General features: G+C 52.7%; 1 protein-coding gene across 1 annotated transcript in view; it reads left to right on the top strand.

Moving 5' to 3' along the window:
• Positions 1-16862, top strand: part of LOC309599777 (acid-sensing ion channel 2) — a gene marked incomplete at its 3' end in the record, with an annotated part of 505346 nt that extends 488484 nt beyond the window's left edge. Inside the window, exons 4-10 of the mRNA XM_082331579.1 lie at positions 8761-8911; positions 9402-9458; positions 10021-10174; positions 10879-10970; positions 12794-12873; positions 15961-16029; positions 16761-16862. Coding sequence (XP_082187705.1) covers positions 8761-8911; positions 9402-9458; positions 10021-10174; positions 10879-10970; positions 12794-12873; positions 15961-16029; positions 16761-16862 — 705 coding nt within the window. The remainder of the gene's footprint in view (positions 1-8760; positions 8912-9401; positions 9459-10020; positions 10175-10878; positions 10971-12793; positions 12874-15960; positions 16030-16760) is intronic.
• Positions 16863-26937: the final 10075 nt, after the last annotated feature.

The following is a 26937-nucleotide window of genomic DNA, read 5'->3' as shown; positions in this document are numbered from 1 at the left end:
CTGGAGTGGTTTACATGGACGTACGAGACCATAGCTGCTGTTTTCTGGGGTTTTCGCACTGTTTTTCACGGGGAGAGCCGGCCGCGGTCCCCGTCGTGCCTTGCAGCGAGAGATGCTCCGGCCTCACAGGGTAGCGGTTTCCATGGCAATTGCTGGGTCTAATGAATAAGGTTTGTTTTCTCATGAATGGGCAAAACCCGGAGCTGCGCAGGAGCTGGCTCGGGGCACGCCGGGCCGGCACCCTCCAGATGGGTCCCAGGGGAGGGCAGGACCACCCCAAGGAGGGCAGTGCCCTTCAGCTCCTGCTGCTCCTGGCTTTGGAGGGATCCACCTCAATTTTTCCCTTTTGCTGGCTGTTTTGGATGAGCCTGGTGCTATAACAAGCCTCTCCGGACCTTGGGTTGTGCATGGCCTTGGGGAGGCTGCAGTATCCCCCCATACCCCTGCACTGGTCCATGGCATCAAGGCATGGGCGGACACCCTGGAAGTTATATTTCGAAGGGCTGATCCCCTGCAGAAAGACAAATTCCTCCTGGGTTTTACTCCTTTTAATCCCCTTTTTCCAGCTGGGTTTTAGAGCATCTCGGCGGCATCACCCGAGCCTCTCCCATAACGGATGGGATCAGATAATGTTAATTCCCCAGCCCGGCTGCTCCCCACTACGCCATCGGCACGGCGCGTTAGAGAAGATGAAAAGCGCACTAAAAATGGCAATTTCTGCCAACTTGGCAATAAAAATTTAAGAGGCTTCAATTAAGCAACAGGTTTGAAGATGGAGCAATATTGTTTAATAGGGCTCTAGTGTGCCTTGGAGACTCATCCCCTCGTAATGCTTGCATGGGACAGAGAGCATCAGCTACCAACAACTGCAGTATCAAGAAGTGTGATTACAGAGGCAAGAAAATGGGACTCGGGGTCTGACAGCGATTGCTCTGAAGCTCATATTTCCAAACAGGGTGTAGGCAGTGGCAGTTGAAAATTGGGAGCAATTAAATAGCATTTCCCGTGTTTCCTAACCCTTGCTCAGAGCATCTTCTCCTACCTACGGTCTTACACCTCCTCCTGGAAAAACATTTACTCTCTGATTTCTTTCTGTTTCCCTCAATCCCACACACTCTCCCAGTTGATTTCCTCCAGTATATCATCAGACTGAATTAATTCAAGAACAAGAAGCAAACTGGCAGGCAGCGGTGGCCGGACGCATAGAAAACTTCATTGCACAGGAACGATTCAAAGCAGGAGATGTAAGAAAACAATTGCGTGGCTGTTTTTGTAGGGCAGCAGAGTGGTTTTGCTTGGAAAACAGCCTTAGGAGTGAATCAACCTGTTTGTAAAAGGACGGGTTTGGAGGCAAGTGATGGAAATGAGTCGGGGCTGGGAGCGGTTGTCTGAATGGGGAGAGGTTGGAAGGGGCTTGCTTAGGAGGGTCAGTAAGAGAAACCGTCGGGGATGCAGATGAAGCAATGGTCTGGGTGCTCCTGCTAACCCTTCACCGTATGATATGGATAAGAGGATTTTTTTTAAAAAGATGGAAAGCTGCTCGCTGAGGACAGGAGAGCTTCAGAGAGTCCAGCTCCCACCGTGCACCCCCCAAACCGGGCACCTCTGTAAGAGCTGGGCCAGTGTAGGCCAACAAATACAACCGATGGCGTCCGGCAGAATGAGGGGGGAGTGCTTCCGCTGGCTATAGCTATGCCAAGGAGGCGACCAGGAGGGAGAGGGTAGAGCTTATTGCAGCTTAAGACAGAGCTTGCACGTGAGCAAAGGGTCCAGCTGGTTTGGCGGGGTGCTAGAAGCGAGTTGTAGATGGTCAGCGCAGCAAGCGCCAGAGCAGCCGTCCAGCGGGTCCTGGGAGCAAACCCGGCATGAGGCTCAGAAGGGGCTGCCCTTGACTTTTTGGGGAGCCACAGGAGGTTTCAGTATTGCTATTTGATTTGCAAAATTATTTCCAAGGAAATGGGGACCTGGAGGAGCCTGGAGCTCCAAAATCACGTTTTTCTCCTGGTGCCCACTCACCTCCAGCCCCAGGGGGCTCGTGGGCTGTATAACGTCCCCGAGCTCTGCTCAGGGGGACCTTCCAGGTGCTGGAAGGGTTAAGCTCTTGTCCTTAAAGAGAACGGTTTTGGTGCTTGCATGAGGGGACCAAATGAGAAGGAACAGCCGCATCGCACCCGGCACAGCAAAGGTAGATGGCAAATAGCGTCTTCCAGCATCATTAACTGGGAGATGGTGCCAGCGAGCTGTGTGTACGCCGAGCTTTTTAAGCATTTTACAAGTGCTGAAGTTGCCTGGGATTGAAATTCTATTAAGTTGATGCTATTTGATGTCTCATTAAAGAACGGAGGTTTCTGGTTGTTATTTCATTTGGAGCAAATGCAAACACACCCCATCTAGATTTTGCAATGTTCAGGGAAAGGTTTGCATCCCTCCTTGATGATCGCTGCCTGAAGTTCGGTGGCATCAGGCGGGGACCCACACGTGGCGGAGGCAGGAGAGGGGCTGAGCTGTAGCCCAGAGCTGAGTCAATGCAGGATGCATCCCCAAAGCCGGATTCGTCGCAGAGCCCAGCTGCAAACTGGGCTGAAACTGCCCCAGCCTCATGCTGGAAACATCTCCGCCGCATTTCCACGTCTTCCCTATTGCGTGAATTTAAATATGCAGAAAAAACAGAGATACCACTTAAAATAAATTTTAAAAAAAAGATCTCTCCGGCTGCAGATGGATGTCAGCAGCTATCGGGAGGCTCAGTGCCGAGAGCAGCGTGCAAAGGCCAGCAGCGTGGCCATGAAAAAGGGCTGTGGCAGGGAGGAGGCTGTGCTGAACGGCCCCTGCTGCCGCGGCCGGCTTCCCCCCCATTTGCCGAGAGCAGCCCTTCCTTTCCTTGCGTTTCAGGCAAGCAAGATCCATCCTGCTTTTAAGGAGACAAGTCAATTTGTTCCTTTTCCTTTCGGCGCCTGCCAGTTCGTAACTGATTGTCGTAATCCCTAATCGCTGGGATCAAGAGAATTTAAAAAGCATTTCATTAATTAATTAAGTATTAACAATTGTGAAAGCGCGAGGACGTGAGTTTGTCAACCTCAATTAGAGGCTGAAGCTGAATTTCTATAAGCGTGAGACCACGCGGTGCTGGGGAGGGGTATGGGCAGGCAGCCCTTGGAAAGCTGCCACGGCCGCGGAGCAAAATCAGAGCTCAGCACTACTCTCCTGCAGGAACCGAGGGCAGAAACTGTCCCTGCTGCCTTTACCCCTGCTTTTCCTTTTGCTTTTATGGGTTTTTTCCCTCCAGCTTCAAAGAGAAGTAGCTCGCCTTTTGGTGGTAGCAGAGCAGGTTGGAGCGGAGCAGCTCAGCACCCTTGGGCAGCCTCTGCCGGTCCAGCACCAAACCCCAAATTAGCATCATCTGGAAGAGGGGAAAGCGATTCTCTCAAGAGGCGGAGACGTCTGCGTGGCTGCACGCCACGGAGCCCAGGAGAGGCTGCAGGGGAGAGGCATCAAATCCAATTAGCGTCTCTCCCGTTTGCGTTGTTTACATGGCCGCGGTCGGCGGGATTGCTCCGTCACGCGCGCTCCTGTTTGCTGGCTAGCGAGGCGGGCTTAGCTCCCCGGTGCGCTCTTCCAGGCGATGCAGCGGCCTCGTTAGCATCGTGGGCAGGAAATTCCAATGTCAGATGTCTGAAATGAGTTGCTGGGGCAGCTCTCTGGGGCTGAGCGCTTTGGATGCGAAGGCTTTGCTTGAGGTTACAGCCCGGAAAAAGCATATTTTTGGCAAGGAGGGGGTTAAGGAGGGATGCTCTTGTGGATGGTTCACTGTTGCATTCACCCCAGAGCTAGCAGGGCGTTGCGACTCCTGTGCCAAGGCGGGAGAGGCAACGGGAGCAGAGACGGGGCTGGTCTGTGGGGGGAAAAGCCACGGGGGCTGGAGGGAAGAACCACGGGATCCTGCTCCATTGCCCTTCAGGGCAGGAAACCCGCTGCGGGCTGCAAAGAGTTTGGCCCCTTGGTTTAAGTAAGTCCTTCACTGCGAGGTGCACTATTTGATGGGTAAAACCACAGCCGGCTCTGGGGCTGGGTACTCTCCTCTCTGAAGAATGACGGGGAGCATTTCAGAGGGTGCGACCCCGCGCTCCTGGCAGCCGCCTCGTGCCTGCGAGCGATGCTGCTGTGGCTCCAAACACAGACGGTAACAGAGCAGCTGCCTTCGGAGATAACTGGAAATAAAAGGTCAGGACAAGACTTGACGACATCAGAGACTTGGTACATTGATGCCTGCTCGCCAAAACCACCTGGGAAAGGCGAAGGGAGCTTTCCTGGGACCAAATTACCTTTGGATGTTGAGGCATGATCTGGGAAATGTGGCTCCCCTACTCTCTGCAGAGCCCGGTCCCTAATGATGTGCCTTCTCCCTCCGGAGAGGTCCCGCATCCGTATCTGGCTGCTGATCAGCCGAGAGTTTGCTTCTGATTACAAATTACAGAGCATGAGGGAAGCAATGAGTCTTTCAAGCTGTAATTACCATGGAGGCTCCAGGTAATAGCCCTTGATGAGCCCCTTGGAGAGAGAAGAGTTCATTGACTTGCTCAGGGGAGGGAGGGTCCAACCCGCCAGCCCAGGGAGATTTGTCTCTCAAATCTTGCCCGTGAGGAAGAAGCACAGATTTGCCTGTCAAACTTCAAGTGAAGCCTTGCTGCAGCGCTGCTTCCCACCAAGCCGGCGATGGAGCGGGAAGCGCATGGGTTCCCGGTGCCGGTCCCCGGGGTGTGGGAGATGCTTTGGTTACAGCCGCCGCATCTCGGGGCTCTGCTCGGAGGCATGGCCAGCAGCAAGGAGTCCTGCCCTCTGTTACAGAGGCATGAGAAGCAGGGATTAATATAAAACAAGGCAGCACCGAGGTGCCTGTGTCGCACCCCGCAGGGCTCTGCTCCATGGGCAGGAGTGTCACTGGGGAAATTCCCTTTAAAAAGTAGAAATTGGAGCTTCCCTGGAGTCTCCTGTCAGTCCCAGAGATGACGTGCTTTTCTCCAAAACAGGTTTGCCTTTATATTGCAGAGCAAAAAATCCTCTACGGGTGTTAAATGTACCAAGAGACTTTTTCTGCTCTTAAGTATCAGCGATTCAGAGAGTGATGGAAAGAACAAAAGTCTTGGCATGTGGCAGGGGAGATGTGTTGCACCTATTCCTGTATTTTTAGGAAGCCAGAAAAAAGTGAATTGCACTTGCACACTTGTACTTGCACGCTTGTGCATGTACAAGTGTGTGCATGGGGCAACAAATCCCCAGGGAACGCCATGCTTTTGGGGAGATGCAAACCAGCTTTGCTTCGCGGTATGAGGGTAGTCAGTGCTCGTGGTCCTGGCTACAGAACAGGCCGTAACTCTGTTAATGAAGTTGCATTGATTAGGGTTTAATTAATCATTCGGCCCGTGCACCTCCTGCAGAGGCGGTGCCAGTTCACAAGCACCGTGGCTCAAATCCCAACGCTGGCTGAGCAAAAAAGCGTGTAAGCTAAATATCTGATTGCGACTCCATCGTTTTCTGATCCCGTCACCTACATTCAGAATAAAATTTAGAGGGCTTAAAAGATTTGTGTGTGGCTGTGCTTGGAAGAGAGCTGATTCCATCTGAGACTGCAATTATTTATTCTCCTTTATCATACAACGTGCAACATATGGGCCCCTTTCTCCACCGCGGATGACTAAATGATGGCATCTGGTACTCTATTATATTGCAAGTGTAAAGCAAATGAGAAAAGATCCCCTTCAAACAGCACTTTGCTGTTGTCACAAAGGCGCTTTTGATATTTTCATTCCAAGGTGCTGCTTTGCTGACTTTGAAAGCCATCCCGTTCAGAGGCAGGCTGTTTCTTGGAGGATGCCGAGATTGCTGGGAACTGGTTTTTTTCCCTCAGTGCCTCAGCTGGTCCCTGCAGATGGGATCCCTCCATCACCTGCTGCATCTTCGCACCCGTTGTGGATATTGTCTGCTCTTCGGCTCAGACCCGCTGAGCACAGAGACCGGTGCGTGTCGCTCCGAGCAGCTGAGTAGCTCTTGCTGCTGTTGCTTTTCAAAGCAGCTTGAGCAGCAGCATGGATTGAGGCAGATTTTGGGAATGCCAGAGCTCCTGTCCCTCAGCGAGCAGCCTGGGCACCCATGGGCGATGCCGGCTAGGGCATGCATAGCACCCTGTTTCTTTGCATGTGCACACCAGGACGCAGAGGCGCTGAGCAGACCACGCAGATCTGCCGTGGCTGAACATCACTGCACAGGTCTCTGTCTCCTTGGCACTTGAGACCGGGGAGGATGCTCGCAGGAGCATTGTGAAGGAAGGGGTTGGTGATTCCCGGCTGGTGGGGGAAGCAGAGCCAAAGAGGGGTTCACCGTCACATGGGGACCCCCTTCATCCTTGTGTGGGCAGGGTCTGAGCTTTTCTCGGGTCTGTCCTTGGGGTCATGCAAGGGAAGACCTTGAACTACCATCTCATCATGGGGAGGACCTGTGGCTCATCTAGAAGATGCGTATGCCACAGGGTTGCCATGTCCATGGTTTCAGCTGGTCCCGTAAAGCCTGCATCAGCCTGTTAGAGACAGAAGTAACTGGGAACCAGTATAGTGCCTGTAGATGCAGCAGGCAAAGTGCTGGAATAAGCAAAGTGCCTCTGGATTCCTGGATAGGAACTGTTCCTGGCAAAATTGTTCCTAGAGCAGGGATTACTTTGGCTTGGCTGAGTTGAGAGCTTGTCCAGCCCAAGAGGGCAGGATCACCTTCTCTGAAGCCTGGCATCTTCCCCAAACTCTCCTTTAGCTTCCAGGTTTGATGCCCCTCCAAGGCAGACTGTTCGCGTACCCAACTGTCATCACCACAAGACGCGTTCATCCCAACAACTCATCTTTCTCTTCCTGGCTGCACTTTAAGCCCATTAGGGGTTTTTAACTACTGAGTGGTTCATAATTCAAAGCCATGGGGAGATTTACCAGCACCCCAGCATTGCAAGCTAGTGCACAAGGTGAACATCTTCGCACAGGCTGCACTGGAGAGCTGGAGCTCTGCTCTTGCAGGAGATCTCCTGGGGAAGACCTAGAGCAGAGCGTGGGCTCCAAATGCCTCACGCCCTGGTATTTTTGTCGTAGTTACTCCAGGTCCAAGCCTGAAGGATTCAGGGGTTCGTTACTCATCCAACAGCATCTGCAATGTGCCTCCACTTTGTGGGCCATCTCTTTTCTCCTCCCTTTCCCACACCTCTCCAGAAGAGACCCAAAACAAGCACCGTAGAGCCTTGCCACTAGATCCTAGGCTTGTAATCCATCAGCATATGTTTACATATTTATTTTAGGATGTGATTAATGTTACTACAGTTTTTAAAGGAATGTTTTTGTTCAGCCAATGTGCTTTGCCAGCACAAAACGTTCTGTGTTTGGAGCAAAGCACAGCAAATTGGATGCTGCTTTAAAACACAAAGAAGGAGGGGTTAGGGGAATGCTATTTTCTGCTCTCTAGCAAAGAGTAGTGCAGAGCATTTAGCAAAGATAAACAGGAAAGGCTGCCAAGCTGCAGACAGAAGAGGAACAAGGTAGATTTGGCCGTGGGGGCCAGAGAGCGACTGTTTTTCCTCCAACATGCTCTGGGCTCTGAATTAAGGTTGCTGTGGTGGATTGTGGAGTCCTGCTTATCTTACCTTTGCATTTGTGTTAAACGAAAGCAGTAACAGCAGAAGGGTTTGCATTGCACGAGCAGAGCAACTTCGGAGCCTCACGCAAGGTGGTGTGCAAACAGGGGAGAAGATGACAGGTTCCTCATCATCATGGGGTGCCAGGAGAGTGGATAACGTGTATCAAGCTCCACAGGGCTCTCCCTGGGCCTGGCTGTTTGGAAAAGGACATGATTGACTTGTCCGCCTTCTCCGAGGCTGCAGTCCGGCACCATCGCCCATGGTAGCACTGCTCTGAGCGGAGCCATCCCTCCATGGGGAGCACGGAGGTTTGGGGGCTCCTTATGGCACCAGTACGCCATTTCCTTGGCATTTTGCACCTTCTGCAGCAATCTCTAGTTGCTGAACTGTTCTCGGTCCTTTCCATGTGCTCCCAAGTCCCTGGCCCTCTCTGAGCGTTGTGATCTGCTGCATTTTTCATCAACGAGAGCAGTGCCTGAAGAAGAGAACAGTGCAAATGTGGCAGCTTTGCTCACACCGGCGCAATCACAGCTATTGCCAGGCTCTCACTACCACCCCTTTCTGCTCCTCAACGTCACCAGTGCTGTCTGCGTTGTCCCCATGAGTGGCATGTAGTAGCACAGCCTAGAGATTGGAGGAAGCTGGAGATGGGAGCTGTCGACACACCAGTGCCAACAACCCCGTGTTTGCTCTCACCAAAGTCAGAGAAGATTTGCAGGTCGGAGCCTCCCTTAGGTCCCTGCATGGGCAGGATTTTCCCGATGGTGCAAGAAAGACCGCAGAGCTGGTCTTGGAGAACCTCTGGTGTTGCACATCTCCAATGCACCATCCTGCTGTGGCTCTGCTCCTGGAGATGCTCGGCTGGAGGGATGCAGGAGAGCAGCTCTGGAGCAGAAGAGCTTCCTAAAGGCTCTCACTTGGCAAAAATCTTTCTGTGACCTTTTCCTGCAACAGCACCGCTTGATCTCCTCCTTAAAAACATCATTAAAGTTGTGCTCTGGGGGCTCCTCTGTGGCAAGAGGAGGGAGATGCTGCGCCCCACTCCTCGCTGCCAGTCCCCAATGTCCCCTGACACCCCGCTCCTCCCTCTCTTGCAGCTGACGTACCTGCCTCCGCCGTGGGGTGAATGCCGCTCGTCGGATATGGGCTTAGACTTCTTTCCCGTTTACAGTATCACAGCTTGCAGGATCGACTGCGAGACCCGGTATATTGTGGAAAACTGCAACTGCAAAATGGTTCACATGCCAGGTCAGTGTGCCGAGGGGGGAGGGACCCCCTCCCTCCACCCAGCCTGGGTCATTAAGGGTTAACAAGCTGGAAAGGGTCCAGGGATTAAAGGAGCTGGGAATACCGTTCCCTAAGGAAAGAAGGATGCTGATAGCCTGTACAAAATGCCTTGAAATAGGGGCAAGATGTGGCAGAAGGACTTGGGTCTGATTTCCCCTTTTTTAACCCCAGTCAACACCCCTGGGTGGTGTTTCCAGCCGCCACCTCCTTGGTTTGCAAGAAGAGGCCTCGTGGCAGGCCCCCACTGCAACACCTCTGCTGCCCATCCCCAGCCTGGGTTCACTTTGCTAAAGGGAGGTCCTTGTGGTCCCAGGGGAGAGCCCAGCGGTCCTTGTGGTCCCAGGGGAGAGCCCAGCGGTCCTTGTGGTCCCAGGGGAGAGCCCAGCGGTCCCCAGCTCCCTTGCAGCAGCGGTGGCCGATGCCCACTGATGGATGTGTCCTTTCCATGCAGGGGATGCTCCCTTCTGTACCCCAGAGCAGTATAAGGAATGCGCAGAGCCTGCGCTCGGTGAGTACCAAGAGATATCCCTGGGTGCCACGGGTGTCCCAAGCTGCAGGGACTTCCAGCAGCCTGCATCCTCCTGGCGGGCAGGACTGGGGTGATCCAGAGCAGCTGCCACCCGGCGATGGGTTTTGATGAGACCCAACTTGTTGGGAAGGGCTGGGTGCACCCTGGGATAAAGCTTCTTCTGGTTCTACATGGGGCATGGGGCTCTGTCAGCGCAGAAACCCTCAGGGTAACGGGCACCCCAGGATATGTAGGAGGGGAGGACCTCTGGGTCTGGGTTTGGGAGGGAGGAACCCATTCTAGGTCTGGATTTAGGAGGCTCAATCACCACATGTTCCCTGAGAAGATGCTGGTAACAGAGTGTAGCCCCCAGCAAAAGGCCTCTCTCCGAGATGGTGGGGATGGCCGTGCAATGAAGCGGGAGATAAATGGCCAGGACTGGTTTTCCTGCAGCTCTTCTGAAATGTGACTCCTTGGCCCTTCTCTGGGTGGCATGACCTCTGCTGCCAGATCTGCTGGGTGTCCTTCACTCCACGAGGTCTGACTCTGTGACCTTCTCCAGGTTTGCTTGCTGAAAAGGACAGCAATTACTGCATCTGCAGGACACCCTGTAACCTGACCAGATACAACAAAGAGCTCTCCATGGTCAAGATCCCCAGCAAGACCTCGGCCAAGTACCTGGAGAAGAAGTTCAACAAGTCGGAAAAATATATCTCGTGAGTGTTGCAGAAAACAGATCTTTGCTTTATGGGGGGAAAGTGTCTGTAAAGCCCCATTGGCTGATTAAACCAGCCTGTGCTAAGACCAGACCTTGCCAATGCCTCCATCACCAAACAGAGGTATGTCCTCCAGGGTAGGTTAGGGTGAAACCCTTGAAGAGATGAGGTGTAGGTTGCTTTCTTCTCAGTAGACATTTCCAGACAACTTTATGTTCCTTCCCTGGCCTTGTCTTCATGAGCATGCTCCATACCCACCAAAAAAAGTGCAAAAACGCCTCTTATTTTGACAAGGAGCCCCAGTCTTGCTGGCCCTGTCTGAGATACGGCTGCTCTCTACGTAAGTCTGGGCTGTAGACCTCAGGCAGCCGCTGTCTTGGACCTCTCCCAGCCCTGGCCACATCATTGCCTTGTGGAGGCAGAGTTATTCCATATTAAGGATCCTTTGAACTCTTGTTGTTATGATCAAAGTGAGATCCAGAGCTCATTTTCCAGCTTCTCCTAAGGCTGCCAGAGACCTACTGGTGCCCTATGGTCTTGGTCTCCAGGAGGTCCAAGTGTCTGTGGGTTGCCGAGGACCCGAGAAAGAGAACAGTCGGGACAGAGAGGGGAATAAAGCCCCAAAGTCCCATTTTTTTTCTTGTCCCAAAGCACATGAGGGCACTGGTGGCTGATGGGCTGATGCTGTTGTCCTCTTTCTACAGAGAGAATATTCTTGTGCTGGACATATTTTTTGAAGCACTCAACTATGAGACAATTGAGCAGAAGAAAGCCTATGAAGTGGCAGCCTTACTTGGTAAGGAGAGATTGGGGGTGCGTTTTGGAGTCCGTGTGAGCCTTTGCTGGAGTCCGTGTGTGTTTATGGGACAGACAGATACCACGAGTGGGTGCACAGCTTATGTGCATTGCCTTGAAAACCCCAGCAAGGTCCAGCCACCTTCCTGGCCAGCACACTTTTGACCCCATCCCTTATTTTCCTTCCTTGGTATTGGAAGGTCCCAGGAATGTCCCAGAGACCACAGCTAGTCCGTGTGTCACCCGTGAAAGGTTAATGTGAGCTGCTCCATCTCAGCTTGCTACCAGGGCCCTATTGTTTGGAAATCCCAGGGCTGAGCGGGTGATGGATGCTCTCTGTGGTGCTCCCCATGCTGGAACGGTAGTGTGTGGAGGAGGGCAGCTCTTAAAACCATCTACCCATCACCTCTTATATGCTCCAAATCTATCCTCCTTTCCAGGGAGGGCAGCCAGGACCCTGAGCCTTTGGGTGCTGCCCCACAGCTTGATGGAGAAGGTGGAGGAGTTGTTGGGTTGCTCAGCCTCAAACTGGGTGAAGCTTAATGGGTGCTGGCTACAGATCTAGGTGCTGGGGACCCATTGGGTCTTCAGGGTGGAGGTGTTCGGTCAGGAGAAGCAAGCCTGCTCTGTGCCCATGCTCAGCGTTGCAGCTCCCCCATGTGCCACCCTGAATCCCCAAATCCCTCCTGGGATGCAGGGAGCGACGGGTACCTTTGTTTGACAGCTGGAGCCAGGCCATCCCGTGGGGCCAGGCGCTGCGAGCCAGTCCTGGGACGGGGGACGCTGCGGGGAGCAGAGCACCCCATGTCCTGTTGGGTGCCCCCACATCACCCTGCAGTGGTAGCTCTGCAAAACGTACATGCCGTGAGCCCTTCTGCACCTGCCGAGGGTTCCCCAAGAGTGCTACAGCGAGGAAGAGGAGGCTGGGGGTGAAGGCTCTTTGACATAAGCCTCCTTATTTGCACGACCTTGCACGACCCTCATTCCCAGGGCAGTGCAGGCTTTGGGCAGAGTCTTATCTTCCCCCAGTCCTCAGCCCCTTTTGAACCAGCACTTTGCCCCCGAGCACCTTTTTTCCTCTCTTTCTTCTGTCTCTGGCTCATGGTCACCCACAGCAAAGGTCCCGTAGCCCCTCCACCCGTGGGTGCCTTTGCTCTGAGCAGCGACACAGTTGAAACATGGGCGTTTTACAGCAAAATCCATGAGGTTTGTCTTCCCTGAAGCACAGGGTTTGGCGTAGCACAGCGTCTCACATCAGGAGTTATCTTCCCAGCAGATCCCTGAAGTCTCCTCTCCCCAGGGTGCCTCCTCCGCAGCCCTTCCCCGGCCCTGGGGGATCGTAGGACTCAAGAAGAGACAGCCTTGAGATGTTCCCCGCAAAAGGCAGGCCATCTTCCCTCTCCCTTTCCTCTCTTGGGCAGGTTTGGGGTTTTTTCTCAGCTGCAGGGGACGTTACCTAATTCTTCTCCCGCATCTTTCTCCTTCCCTCGCCCAGTTTGGGAATTGGGCTGTGGGATTCCTGGGCTGAAACCTGCTGTCTGACTCTGCCAGATGGCTTCCTTGGATGCCAGTTACAGAGGTATCGCGTCCTCATCAGGCTTCCAGCTGATGGCTTCCTTAGCAGGAGAAATGCTTTGGTGGCCAGCAACGTCCTTCCCGGGATGCTTTTCATGCCATTAGAGCTGTTGGTGTTCTGGGGGTGATGCGCTTCCCCACTCCTTGGGGATAGCAGCACCCAGGGCAGCTGCACCGCGGTGGCACAGGTGCCTCTAAGAGCATTTACCCCAGGGGTAAAAGCCATCTGCATGTTGTTCTCTCTCCTAGGTGACATTGGGGGCCAGATGGGGCTATTTATCGGTGCTAGCATCCTCACTATACTAGAGCTCTTCGATTATATATACGAGGTAAGACCCTCGCCCTTCGCCTTATTCCTCTGGCGGGGTGTGGGTTTGCCAGCCTTGATGCCAGGCTGGGGTGGTCATGGACCAGGACTCTCCATGCCCAATGTGCTCAAGTAGATTATTAATTTTAATTAATGATACTATAGAATTAATGCTGTATAACAGTGCTGTGTAGTCGGTCACAGCTATGTAGCGTGGTGCGGAGGTCCCTGCATCAGCGGGAGCTCTCCGTGGCGGGGGGCTGGCATGCAGCCATGGCATGGCATAGCCAGGGTCGCTTGGCACCCTGCTTCTGCTCATGAGGTTTGCTTCTCACTTGGGCTAATTAAGCACCTCCTTCATGAGGCTGTGAAGCTTGCACTGCCTGGGGTGCTGGCTGGGGACCTGCTGCTGCACCCTCCTGTCCCTGTCCCCCGATGGGCTCCTCCCGGCAGCACGCCGTTATCATCTCCTCATAAAAACACCTTTAATTAATGCCTGAGTCCCAGTCCGGCCGTCAGGCAGGAGAAGCAGTGAGGCCAGACCTTGTACTGCTGCCGAGGGGTGGAAAAGCCCCAGTCCCTGTTATCTGCCGTGTGCAGCTCTGCCAGCAGCCCTGGAGCAAGGAGCTTTCTAGGAAGCACCGAGACGAGCTCCAGCGTGGTCCCGTGGCTCCGCGGTGGCCAAGAGCAGCTGATCCGGAGAAAAGTGCAAGCCCTCTTTAATGGGGATTATTGCAATAAGCAGTCTGGAGGGGACGTTGCTTTCTGGCAGCCCGCCCTCCTCCTGCCCTCCAGCTGCAGAGTTATGACCCCTGTATATTTTTAATCGCTTTTTGCCTAAGCACCTTCCCCCGGTGAACGCTGCTGTCTCAGCGCAGCAGCGCAGCTCAGCATCTCCCAGGGGATTTTGACTTTTCTGTGCCGCGGTGCCAACACAGGCCTCAGTGGTCCCATGCCGTCGCAGCCTGGCCGTGGGCATCGTCTCTCCAGCATCCTCTGCCGCTGCCCTTACGAGCACAGAGGCAGATTCCAGCTGCTCTCTGCACACTCCTGCCGTTTGCACTTTTTCCAGCCCATTTTTTTCACCTAAATGGGCCACAGTCCAAAACAACCCTCCCTGGAGCATCCTCCCCGCCAGTCACTGATTTTCTTTCCCAGTCTTCATCGCCACTTTGCAGAAGGCTTCGTGTTGGGCATCAGGCTCATGATTTTTGTTTATAAAAGGGGAAATTGAGGCAGGGAGAGGGGCTGCAGCTGGATGCGAGCTGCTGAGGAGCACCTGGTTTGCACCAAGATGATCCCAGGGACCCGAACACACCCACGTGTGTCCTGTTCTGTTGCAGGAAAGAATGAGTTTATGGCTTGGGATACTTTCAAGGATGCAAACACCTCTGGAGACAGGCAGTTCCCATCAAATTTGGCACATCCCAGCCCAAGGTCCTTTGCCCTTGTCCCTGGGAAGGGGCCTCCTGCTAATTCAGCTCATCTGTTCGTTGCCTGGTGATTTTAATGCAATGGCTTTGGGCCCCCTGCACCCAAATATGCAACATCTTAGACCTGCATAGTCCAGCGCTCTCATAGCCCTGTCTCAGCCCCATATCATGACGGGACCAGGGATTTTTAATCCCGTGGGATATTGCAGTCAGGAGACGTTCGTGGCTGTTGCATTAATGTTGGCAAAGCCAGGTGGGTGCCCAGGGATGTCAGGCAACCACGGTCTCTGCTCTGAGCTCGGTGGGGCAGCTTGAAAAACCTCTTAATGTTATTAAAGTTGGGATGCTGGCTTTACGTTTTAAGACAGTCGCTCCCCGTCGCAGTCCCTTCTGGGCAGCTGTTAGCAGTTGGTGGCATTATTCTGCAATAAAATATATTGAAAATTACAAGCATAAACCTCATAATGGCTTCGGAGTGCAAACAAAACCTGCACCTCAGTTGATATCTCAGGCTGAATGCACACAATATTTCATTAAAATCGCCTATTCTTGGGGTTCTTTCATAAGAAGGTAATAAGAAACCTCACAAAGTTTGGATTTTTCTTCTCTGTTTTACTCCTTTGTTTGACATCTGCTTATAAAACTTGGCAAATAGTTTCTTCTTGTTGTTTTTGGTTTTTTTTTTTCTTTTTTCCTCTTCTTTTTGGGCAAGCGTGGCTTAAGAGAGCATCCTGTCTCCTCGGAGAGGCTCCCCGTGCACACCTGGGGATGCACCAGCAGGTTCGCCCAGCTATGCCCTATGCGGGGCAGCTTCATGGTCACCCGTGACAGATATTTAACCCACACCAGACAGCGAGAAAAGGAATAAAATGTCTTAAACGATGCCTAATCTACACTGTTGATCTAATCTGCTCAGGGTTTCTTCAAGGTGGGGTTCAGCGCACCTAAAACTCATTAAATTTTCAACAAAAGTATTTGTAAACTCTTTAAGATTGCAGCAAACAGATGCAACTGTTCTTTTCCAGTGGGTTAGGCAAAATCAGATGAAATATTGACCCTAGAGATGGGCTTTTTGCATCGTTTGCTCGGTGCAATCCTCCTCTCGGTCGTGCCCCAGGGCAGAGTTGTGCCTCTGGGCTCCTTGGGTCCCGAATCCCCACCACGCATCTCTGCATGCCAGCCAGCAGCCACCTCGCTTCCCTAGGAACTGACCCCATTTTTCACATTCTTAGCTTGCTGCTTTTTTTTTTTTTTCCTTTTCCCCCAGTGGAAGTTTTTCAGAAAAACACTTTTCAACCTTTCTGGGATTTCCCTTGAAAATACTTTCTTCAGCAGCAACGGCGGCAAGGGAAATAATGGGGCTGTGAAGGGAAATGGCACTCACATAGCTGACATTTTTCAATAAACTCCCAAATATATTTAAAAAATTCAGGGTTTGGGCTTGGTTTTTTTTCCATGTGAAGAGTTCAGTTTTGACTCATGGGGTGGTTTTCTTGGTAAGATTGTCTCCTTCTCCATATCATTTGGAGGGTGTCCTCCAAACCCAGCGCATCCCCTGGGGCTGTGGGCCCAGCCCCGTTGGGTGAGGCTGCCCCTTGCCTCCTGGATGCCCATGCAGGCAGGGCAGATGTCTTGCCTGTTCCTGCCCACCTTAACCCAACTTCCCTCTTTTGCAGCTGATCAAGGAGAAATTATTAGACCTACTCGGAAAGGAGGAGGAGGAAGGGAGCCATGACGAAAATGTGGTAAGGAGCCCCATTGGGAGAGAGGAGGAACCTTCCCTGCGGTCGGGTCCATAGGCAGGCGAAGTCGCTTGATACGGATCATAGAATCATAGAATCGTTTAGGTTGGAAAAGAACTTTAAGATCATTGAGGCCAACCGTTAACCTAACACGGCCAAGTCCCACTAACCCATGTCCCTAAGCACCACATCTCCCCGGCTTTTAAACACCCCCAGGGATGGGGACTCAGCCCCTGCCCTGGGCAGCCTGGGCCAGGCCCTGACAGCCCTTTGGGGGAAGAAGTTTTTCCCAATATCCAACCCAAACCTGCCCTGGCGCAGCTTGAGGCCGTTCCCTCTCGTCCCATCGCTTGTTCCTGGGGAGCAGAGACCGACCCCCCCGGCTCCAGCCTCCTTTCAGGCCGTTGCAGAGAGCGATGAGGGCTCCCCTCAGCCTCCTCTTCTCCAGGCTGAGCCCCCCCAGCTCCCCCAGCCGCTCCTCCCCAGCCTTGTGCTCCAGCCCCTGCCCCAGCCTCGCTGCCCTGCTCTGGCCACGCTCCAGCCCCTCCATGGCCGCCTTGGGGTGCGGGGCCCAGCGCTGAGCACAGGATTCAATGCAGCGTTCGGCCCCAGCTTGAGTTATTTCCAAAGGATTGATGCTATGGCTCGGCCCAAGCAAGGAGGTAGCAGCTGGGGAGGGACAGGGAGCATCCAGCGGCCCCGGGGTAACCCTGTCCCCCGCTCTCCATCCACAGAGCACTTGTGACCCCATGCCAAATCATTCGGAAACCATCAGCCACACTGTGAACGTGCCACTGCAGGCCACCCTGGGAACGCTGGAGGAGATCGCCTGCTGACACCGTCCGACCGCTCCACAGTGCCAACACCTAAGGAAGGAAAACTGCACAGGAAAGCAGGGACCGAGCTCAGGTTTGCAACGGGGGCAAAATAAAAATAAAAATAAAAAAAAAAAAGAAGAAAATCGCTATGCATTAAAAACAAATAAATATATATATATTATATATATACACTCTGCCAAAACCAAGCGAGAGGCGCCTTGGACTTGACTTGTGTTGTCCTTTCCTGTGGGGGGGTTGTCTTCAAGATGTGAAGGCAGCAGCTCATTTTTGAACTGTACAAAACAAAGAGACCACCACCACCAAAACCAAAACCGAAGCCCCGCCATTTCACATACTGCCAAATGTATAAAGCACTTGCATGCCAGTTCTTTTTATGGCGATATATTCCTATCTGTCTTTATAAGCTCTGTTCCTCTTTACAGTCTCTGATTTTCACTACAAGAAGGAACTCGCGGGCCCAGCCATCCCCTGAAATCACCATTACTAACGTCGTAGGCTGAATTAGAATAAAGAAACAAAAAGTCGCAGCTCTTGGATTCTTCTTACGTTCTTGTCCTTCGTGTCAGTCTGTGATGAATCTTAAGCTAAGCCGGGTCCCCCGAGGCCGGGCCACCGCCGGGGCTCCTCAGCGCTACCAGTCACCCCAAGGTGAGCATCCCTGGAGAGGGGCCGGACCGGTGGCTCTCGGTGGATCGTCCCCCCCAGCTGCTGTGTCGTGCTCCTCCGTCTGCAGTGCCTGGATAGTCCATCTGTGGTGGGTGGGCACGGGGCGGTGGGTTTCTTTATTTTTTTTTATTTTATTTTTTAATTTTTAAAATTTTTTTATTTTTTCCCATTAATGGATTCTGTGCTTTCTCCTCGTTCTCATGACTGATATTAAAGCTGGTCTTGTGGAAATGGCCGGGCTGTGTCATTTCTGCCTTGCCCCCCACCCCAAGCTGGAGCCCCCGGCGCAGCCTCGGCACAGGGTGAGGGGCAGGCACCAGGACGAGCCCATCCCGGGGGCTGCCCGGGGCTGTTCCTCACCCCTCACCCCCCGTTTACCCCTTCCACCACGTCCTCACACACCTGATGGGGTGGGTGTGATGCCTCTCGTGCTCAGCTGCATCCCCGTCTGCGCTGTGATGGTGGGGCCAGCTCTGATGTGGTCATTGTGGTCGTCTCTTGGAGTCTCATTTATTAGTGACCAGGAGTTTAAACAGAACTGGGTCAAAATGACGCTGCTTTACCCCAATAAAGAGAGAAGGCGAGATTCCTGAAGCTCCAAACCCTGCTGGTTTTGTCGCCTGGAGGAATGGGAGCAGGATGCAATGTGTGGGTGTGTTTGCACCTCTGCTAGCTCATGGCCAGGTGCTGCTGAATGGCTAGTGACCATCCCCAATGTGGTGGCCACAGTGGGGAGAATTGCAGCTGGACTGTGAAAAGCTGTTTTGGGAGAGCTGATGGAGTCCCAAACCCTGGGAGCGTGTTAAACCAGCCACGGGGAGCGGAGGTCAGCCCAGATGGATGCTGCAGACAGGAGGTGTGTTGGGGTCTGCAGCTGGCTGAGGGACTGAGGACTTCCCTTTGCCTCAAGGAGAGGGAGAAGGTGCAGATCTGTCCTCCAAGCCTATCTTGAGTGCCTATGTTCATGCACAGAAATGCTTTCCTTTGGGACAAATCCTGCTGCTGCCCAGAGCATGGTGCAGAGACCGTCCAGTCCGTCGCTTGTTCTGGATTAGACCATCGCCCAAGGGCAGTATCAAGCAAGCAACCGGCCAAGGGTGCTCAGGGTGGGTCTGTCCTGGGCCACTTAGGTCAATAGGAGCTTCCCTGTGCTTGGACAGAAGACCCAGCTGGGCAGCTGCACAGACAACCTCAGTGCAGTGCGGTGGCTCAGGAGAGGCAGGTCCTGTCTCTGCAAAGCCCAAACCATGTTCTTCCCATCCCATGCCACCAGCCTGAGCCCCACTGCCCTCCCTGCCACGCCGACAGCAGAGCCTTGGAGCAACGCTCCCACGTCTGCCACTGCGGCTGCCCAGAACCACCACACGTTGGCGGGGCAGCCACAGCAATGGCCTCCTTCCATGTAGTAAGTTTTGTGCCTTGGAGGTGCCATGTGTCCTGCCCTGGCTGGAACCATTTTGGCTCCTCTCCCTGCTTTCGGCATGGCTTTGGCTGATCGCATGTTAAGAGAGCCTTGGTGAGGCAAGAACAAGGGGCAGGATTGCAGCCCAGCCTTCTGCCATGCTCACTGTCCACCAAGGGCAGGCTGAAGCCCTTTTCTTCCCTTCTCCTGCACTTGTTCACCAAGCCTGAGCAGCTGCTTTGAGTGACCCACCTGTGCAGACATGGCACGAGCCATCCGGAATTGCCCATGCAGCCATCACAGCAGCTCCAGCCATGAGCAGCAATGCAATGTGTTGTAACACAGCCCCGTGGAGCTGCCCCAGCACCAAAGGCTGGAGCCCATCCCAAGCTCAGCCTCCCAAGCAATGCTCATGGCCTCCCCAAGTCCATAGGACATGGTTCTTCTTGGCTTTTCCTCCAGCAGCTGGGTTGGGGGTCTGCACTGGCTGCTGCAAAGCTGTTCCCTGCTCAGCAGGGTCCTCCTTCAAGAAAACACGAGCTGTGGCACCAAGGAGCCACATGAACACATCCCACAGGCTATTTAGCTGCAGTCTCCTCCTCCTTGCCTTGCTCTACAGCAGAAGGTAGTCTACAGCCTCAATGTTTTTCTCCCTTAAACGAAAATAAAGCCAGTAAGGCTCCCCACAATATACCTGGCTTGAACACCCCTAAAAAAACCTTCGCCAAGCAAGGAGGCAGGCAGAGTCCTTTCAGACACTGAGGAGCTGCAGATGGGCTTCAATATGATCATCTCCAGGCTGGCAGAGAAGCACTTTGAGGACATGTAGCCCTCAAAGGGTGACAGTGACTCCAAGAGTCATTTCCATGCATATAAATTTCCCCACTTGGGAATTAACATTAAGAGATTTTGGTAGAGTCATTGGAAGTCTTTGCTGAAGTTTGATGAGGTGGGACACCACGGGGATGCCCAGAGGTGCTGTGAAGCATTTTGCTAATACCAGCTACAGGAGAAAGCCACTTGAATGGGGAGGCTGGCACAGGGATGGCATCTCTGATTGCTCCTCAAGAGCCCATTCTCCAAGGGACTTGCTGAAGAGCTCATTTTGTGTTACCAGTTTTCGTTACCTCCTGAGACCTGGACGCTGGCCACACATTCATTATCCACGGGATGCCCAGCAGCCATCAGCTGGTAACAAGTGCTCATCACAGCCTGGCCGCAAAGCTGCGGAGCTGCCAAGCTCTGTCTCCCGTTGCCAAACCCCTGTGCCAGCCTGGTCCCTGTAATCCCTTCTGGACCAGTGGAGGGAATTCGTGCCAGGCCTGGGTCAAGGTGACTCATTGCAACATCTGCAGGCTCTTAGCCATGCCCGTTGGGTTAAACCAGCCGTCAAAGCCCAGCCTGGTCTGGGCTTCTTGTACAAACTGGTCTTTCTATCCCTTATGCTCATTAATGGCTGGGAAGGAGGTTGTCCTTATATCCGTGGTGGACCTTTGTACTGTATTTATTTCTGCTTGAAGGAGCAGGAGTGTCTCCACCTTTGTTTGTGTTGGAGTCCAAGGGTGAACCTGGGACTTTCCAGGATCCAGCCCTTCAAATGCAAAAGTAACTCTCTGACAGCGCATGGGTATCGAGAGGGGACGGGCGATGAGCACTGAGATGCTGCTGACAATGCCCATCCCTAGCAGATAAGCTGGTACCATTTGACATCTAAGTCTGGAGGAGATACCACCAGACTGGGCAAATTTAGAAATCTCAGCTCCTGGGCTGCTTTGCTAAATTCGTGGGGCAGCCCTTTACTAAAAGAGGTATTTGAGTACTGAGCGTGTATCTCAACCCCAAAAAAGCCCCATAGGCACCTTGAGGATCACCACCAAATGGGCCAGCAGCAGCGTAGTGGGCAGACTGAAGGACAGACACTGCCTGAAAGCAAGCTGACCCAGGAACCAGCCGCGCTGGAGGCTGGCAAAGCTTCGGGCTGCCTCGTGTCCCTTTGCCCTGTGAATTCAGTATGTCTCAACACCTGTGATGGAGAGCCATCCCACCGGCAGTGCTGGGGTGCTGTTACGCTTTCGGAGGCTGCTGTAACTGTAAACACGCTGCTCTGGCTCGGTGCTGGCCACAAGTGCCCTGGAGCACCGGCTGCTTGAGCAGGAGGGCAGCAGAGGGTGGAAAAAGGTGAACTTTTAGCCATGACGTCTTCCATCCCTCCATGTAAGGTGGGTCACACTGGGGCACCCGCAGTGTGTTTGGCAGCTTTAACACCGGTGGATGCTAGAAGCCAGCAGCTCTCCCCTGTTCCCACCTCCTACCCCGGGGTCTGCCCCTGAGGTTTCTCCAGCAGCCGTGCTGATGGGCCGTGCTGCCGGGCTCTCTGCAAGCCCACAGCTCAAAGGCTCCTGATGGCCCACTGAGCCCGGAGAGGCAGCGCTGCTTGGAGCCGCCTCGGCTCTCAGACAGGCTCTCAGCACAGGTGCTGATTCAAGAGCCCTCTTCCCTTTAGCGGCCTGCCCTCTCCTGCTTGAAGAGCCTGTACTTGGGGAGCAGAGGGGATGGGTGGCGGAGGAAGCGGGGCTGAAGGAGTCAAAACACGGCATCTCTTGCCAGTGGTCAGTACAACGTATCCCAAATTGAACGGCCCCAAGCTGCGCTAGGGCAGGCATATCCCTGCGGACCGCAGATGTCCCGCTGCCACCCTCTCTCCCACACAACGTGGAGGCTCGCTCAGGCAGCAGCTCTTGGGAGGGATGCTGGTGCATCACAAAGGGTTCAACCAAGAGCTGCAAGGGTGGACGTGAGGCTTGGCAAGCTGCCTGCCAGCAAAGCGAAAGTTCAAGTCATTTAGTTTAACAAAGGGAAGGTGAAAAGGTGGCTCCATCAGTCTATAAATTCCTCTGTGGAGACACTTCTAATAAAGAGTTCTTTAATCTGGCAGACAAAGCCAGAATGGGGAGGGAGAGGGGGTCATGACAGGGGGAAGCTAAATGCATTCAAATGAAAGAGCCTGCCTGGGACCATGGATGGTCCCACAGCCCCCGAAGTCTTTAAATCAAGATAGGACATCCTTTTCCAATAGATGTGCTCCTAGAGCAGGTCCCCATCCCTGCAGCACTCTCGGGGCTGGCTTATGGAAAAGACCTTGCAGATGGTAGTAAAGGTTTTAGAAGTGAAGACCCCAAAACTCTTCATTTGAGCCTGTTGGCGTCTGAGTTCACCCGAACCCTCAGCAAGCTGGACTTGTACCAAATTCTCCCCCTGTTAGACACCCACAAGCCTTTCTCTTCCCACGGAATTCACAACAAGAGCTTGGACAGGTCTTTGCACCGGAGTCACTCCTCCACTCCTGGCTTTCTCTGTTTGATGTCTTTGACTTTAAACCACTCGGAGGAGTGGTTTAAAAAAAAAAAAAGTCCATATTTCAATCGCTTATCACACCGAAAGCAGTGTGATCTCCAAGACTGGCAGAGAACAAATAATTACCACTGGGTACAAAGTGTTTTTCTGTCAAGGATCTAGCATGTCAATTGATTAAAGACAACGCACATTGTGTTGACTCCGGCTGTCTTATCTATCAGCTGCAAAGCCAAATTCATACTGGAAGAAAGGGAGCATTATACCACGTCCTAGGGGTGGCCGAGGACATGCCTGCCCGCTCTCTACACTAATAAAAGCACTAATAAACAGCTCAGCTTTTAGGGGCTGTTGTGTTCAGTGCCATCTCAATGGCCGCAGGCAGGAGGGCCTCACGGAGTGCTGCTGCAAGAGACCACGTGCAGTGGGATAAGCGATGCACGTCGACCCACGGCTCTCATCCTGGCTGTAAAACAAGGTTTGAAGCTGCCATGAAGCCTCCAGAAGGAGAGCTGCCTTCAGGTGGTGACACGGGACCCACAGGGCTTAGGTATGGCCCTTGAAACGTAAACTCCTGAGCTGGCCAAAGGAAAAATTACATTAATCACCTGCCTTAAAACCTCAGCCTGAGCACTGCTGTCATGCTGGAAGTCCTCTGTGTCCTCACTTTGCGCTCCCCATCCTCCTCCTATCTGTCCAGATCAGTTTTTCCCATTTTTACCTTATTTTCTCCTGCCCGAATGCCCAGTCCACCGTGCGCCCATGGGTGCTGGGAAGTGAAGGAGCTGGTTCATTCCTCGGGTTCCTCCTTAGCGTGCAGCAGATTCTCGTCCTGCTGCTTCCCTGCTTGAGCCCCTGGGTGACAAATCTTCCATCACCTCTCCCAGTGCCACCACGCTCCTGTCTGGGAGAAAAGTCCCATCCTCAGGCTTAAAAAGCTCTTTGCCACCCTCTGCTCTCATCCAGCACTGCGCCGTGTCTTACAGCCATCCACAGTCACAAAAGCCCCTTGCACAGAAACCTCGTGGTGTTTCTCCCTTCAGGATGTCAAAAAATAAGTGAGGCTCAAATTCTGCAGGCTGTGAAATGTGTTTTGTTTCACAGTTGCTGGGGGAAAAAAAAATCAAACCAAGCCAAACAAAAAAAACCCACTTCCATCTCCTGATCCACTCACCAATCTCCTGATGCTCTCACCTTCACCCTGATGCTCTTTCCCACCTCCTGATCCTCTCACCTGCATCCTGATCCTCTCACCTGCCTCTTGATACTCTTCCCCACCTCCTGATGCTCTCACATCCCCTCTCCTGGCATCCCAGTGATCAGGTATTCAGATCTTGGAGCTCTGAACCAAGTGAGGTGGGAGAAACTTCATGAGAAGATGCATCATCCAATGAGGGCTTAGACACTTTGGTGCCGTGGTCACCAGTCAGCAGCTCCTCAACACCTTCTGGAAGCTATTCAACAGCTGGGCATTTTTCCATGCTCACCCCTGCTCTGTATCCCCAGAGCAACACCCAGCAGCAAGCCTCCCCAAAACCATGAGATTGCCTTAAACAATCACGAGAGTTTTCTCTAAAAAAAAAAAAATAATAATCTGAGTTGGGTGTTGTTTTCTCTTCCTGTTCCTCCCACCTCCCGAGCGAGAAAGGTGACATTCGCTTCACAGTTTCGAACGCTCAGGAGGAAGCCTGGAAATGTGCAAAGAAAACTGCGATTCTCACGCAAATCCTCTGCTTTCACCCACCCGCACGGCGAGGAGCTGGTGAGACTCGGGGGACGCTCACAAGGGTTGGCAGCACGGTCCCACCGTTTTAAAAGCCCATGGCATGGCATGCTGGAGGATTTTCCTCAACCCAATAACCAGCCTCTTGGCTCTCCTCTAGCTCTTGTCCTCACCCCCACCAAGATCTGCAAGCGGATTTGGCAGGCGCAGACGTGCTGCGCCTGGATAGAGTCATGAAGAAGCCAGGAATTGTAGCTATGGGGTTTTTTTTAAGGATGCAACAGAAAATCATGACTTTGACCCTGTCTCCAGAGGAAACGCCTTATGAGAGCTTGTTGTCAGCCCATTTGTCTGCTCATTCATCACCTCCGGCAGCTTTCAAATCCACAAGCCAGTTCCAAGAAAATTTGGCAGTGGGTTCTCAGAAATATGTCAGGTCCTGCACGTCACATGAGTACTGTCAGTTGAGTACAAGAGAGGAAACCAAGTTGGCAGCTCTGCTGGGATGAAGACGGGCACAGCCCAAGCAGCGGCGGGGCTGATGGACCATGCACATGGCTCCGAGCTGCTCCCAGCACCCGCTGCCTTCTCCTGGAAGCGTTGTCCTAGGAGGCGGGGGATGCACACGCATTGCTGGAAGCAAAGGGGACCGGGAGGGGATAAAGGACATGAAGCCGTAAGAAATCAGCTTTCCTTCATGCCGCTGCTCAAGGAGCAATTACTTTTCACCAAGCCATAGATTTTAGCAGCCAGGGAGAGCAGCTCTGTGAAACTCCACACAGCTGGGGCTGGGAGCTTTGGAGCATTGCTAGGCTGGCAGCTGATTATACCTTTTCCTTTACCGATCAACTTTAACTGGCTCAAAAGAGTAACAAGAAAATAGACATTCAAGTGCCTCCACTCAAGCCCTCCCCTTTAACAAGTGTGTTGTCAGTGTCCAGAGACCAAGTGGCAGCTCTGCCACTTCTTTAGCAGTGAGAGAGCCCTTAAAATTTCCATGAAACCAGCACAATGAGCCAGCCGAGGGTTTGAGATGTCCCTGGAAAAGGGACCTGCAGCCCCGGTGGAGAAGGTGGGATGGAAGGAGACTGCACTGCCAATGCAAAACCCCATTGCCTGTTGGGACTAATAGTCCCTTCTTCAGGAAAAAAAGGGTGGTGATTAAAGATCAAGAAAAGCAGCAAGGATTATTGGGGGTTTCAGAAAGAAAAAGAAACATCCAAACCCAACCTGCTGAGCAAGCACAAAAAACAGCTATGCTGAAGCGTGAGAAGATCTGCCAAGCAAAAAGGGCAGCTCTAAGCACTTGATAAATTATTTGCTGCAAATTAACCCCATGCTGGCTTAGAGCACATTTCAACAAAAAGGAGAAAGGAACGTAAGAGGCACGGCACGGCAGATCCCCACTACCCTATTACTGTCTCTTTATTGTTGTGATATACCTGTACAGTGCAAGAGGCTTTGCATTCAGTCTGCTGAGCAGTCTGAAGAAGGAGACCAGGGGGGATGGCTGCACTGCAGCGGCTTGTTTTCCCTGGCTGGAAAAGAAGGTCGTCCAGGTCTGCGCTGCCGGCGTACGATCCTTCTGCAGATTTCTATCTATCTCAGGTGACTGCATCTTTTTTTGGCAATCGCACCCTTTCCCTGAAAAACAACTTTCCTGATTATTTATTAATATTTGCTACAGCATAGAAAGCCTCCACTGGGAAAGTCCATGGGCACCAGCCTCCTGCTGCCTGGACCCAGTAAAACTTTTCCTTGGTTTTAAGAGCATGGGGATTTAGAAACATTTTCTGGCTCCACTTCTTCCTGTGCTGATTCCATCAGCACGATTTTTATTGAAGCATCTCAGCTGTTGGATGTTTCATGGAAGAGAAGAGACTGTGGCCAGCTGAAGGCTGGGCAGTCACAGGTCTCTGGAGGACACAAGGGTATGGAAATTTAGACTATACCCAGCCTCCGTAGGGACCACCTTATGATGCAGCAAAGTGGATTTGTTCTCCTCATGCATTAAAAAAAGAAAAGGTTAAAAGGAAGATGGAGTTTCATGTGTTGTTAAAACTCAAGCAGCCTGCATCTTCTCAGCCTGCTAGATGCTGACAAGCTGAGATGGCCCCACGCTGCGCCACCAGCAGCCACTAAAGAGCAAGCTGGGGTTTAATGTCTGCTGCCTCCTTCCTGGAGACATCGTTCTCTTTGCTCTTAGCCACTGGCAGATCCAGGTGCAGCGGCTGTGAGCAGGCAAAGCAGGAGGAGTCGGGATTGCTTGGGGTGAGGGCTCAGATAGCCTCAAAGGCTTGGATATAGACTTCACAAGATGCTCCATCAACTCTTGCAAAAGAGTCTCTGAAAACCACCTTGAAGGCATCTGGGGGACTTACAGCATCTCACAAAGCTCCCATCTCCACAACGGGAGGAGATGCCCATTGCTGTGGCTGCTGCTCCCTAAAGTTTTTTATGGGTTGCATCTTCTGGACCAAGTCCGGCCCCACCAACCAGGTACTGCAGTGTGAGATGGGGCTGGTTTGATCTTTGTTTGACCACCCTTCAAGTGGATTTCAGCTCAGAAGCATCTTCTGGTGTCTCCTGGAGGACAGGTAAAAAGAGTAGGATTTTCGGTGCACAAATCAGACACTCAACACTTATAAATAAGTCACTCCCAAGGCCACCAAAATGAGATATCACAGGCTGAAGTTGCCATGGGGTAAAACATACAAAGGCTGAAACGTCTGAGAAGTCAGAGGAGATGAACACAAGAGAGTGGCTAAAAATAGAAAGCATGAATGAATTTCAGCCAAAACATGTGGGAGAGATGGGGATGGCCACGCTAGAAGTCCTGGAGCTGAAGCTGCAGGAGAAGAGGCCGCTTTGCCAAGAAAAGCATTAAAAGCTCACGAGGCTCCATTGGCAAACTCATGGAAGACAGATAG

The sequence above is a fragment of the Platalea leucorodia genome, assembly GCF_965183815.1.
Source record: "Platalea leucorodia genome assembly, chromosome: 22".
Taxonomy (NCBI): Eukaryota; Metazoa; Chordata; class Aves; order Pelecaniformes; family Threskiornithidae; genus Platalea; species Platalea leucorodia.
The sequence above is the reverse complement of the archived record's forward strand: the minus strand, read 5'-3'. Positions and strand labels throughout refer to the sequence as shown.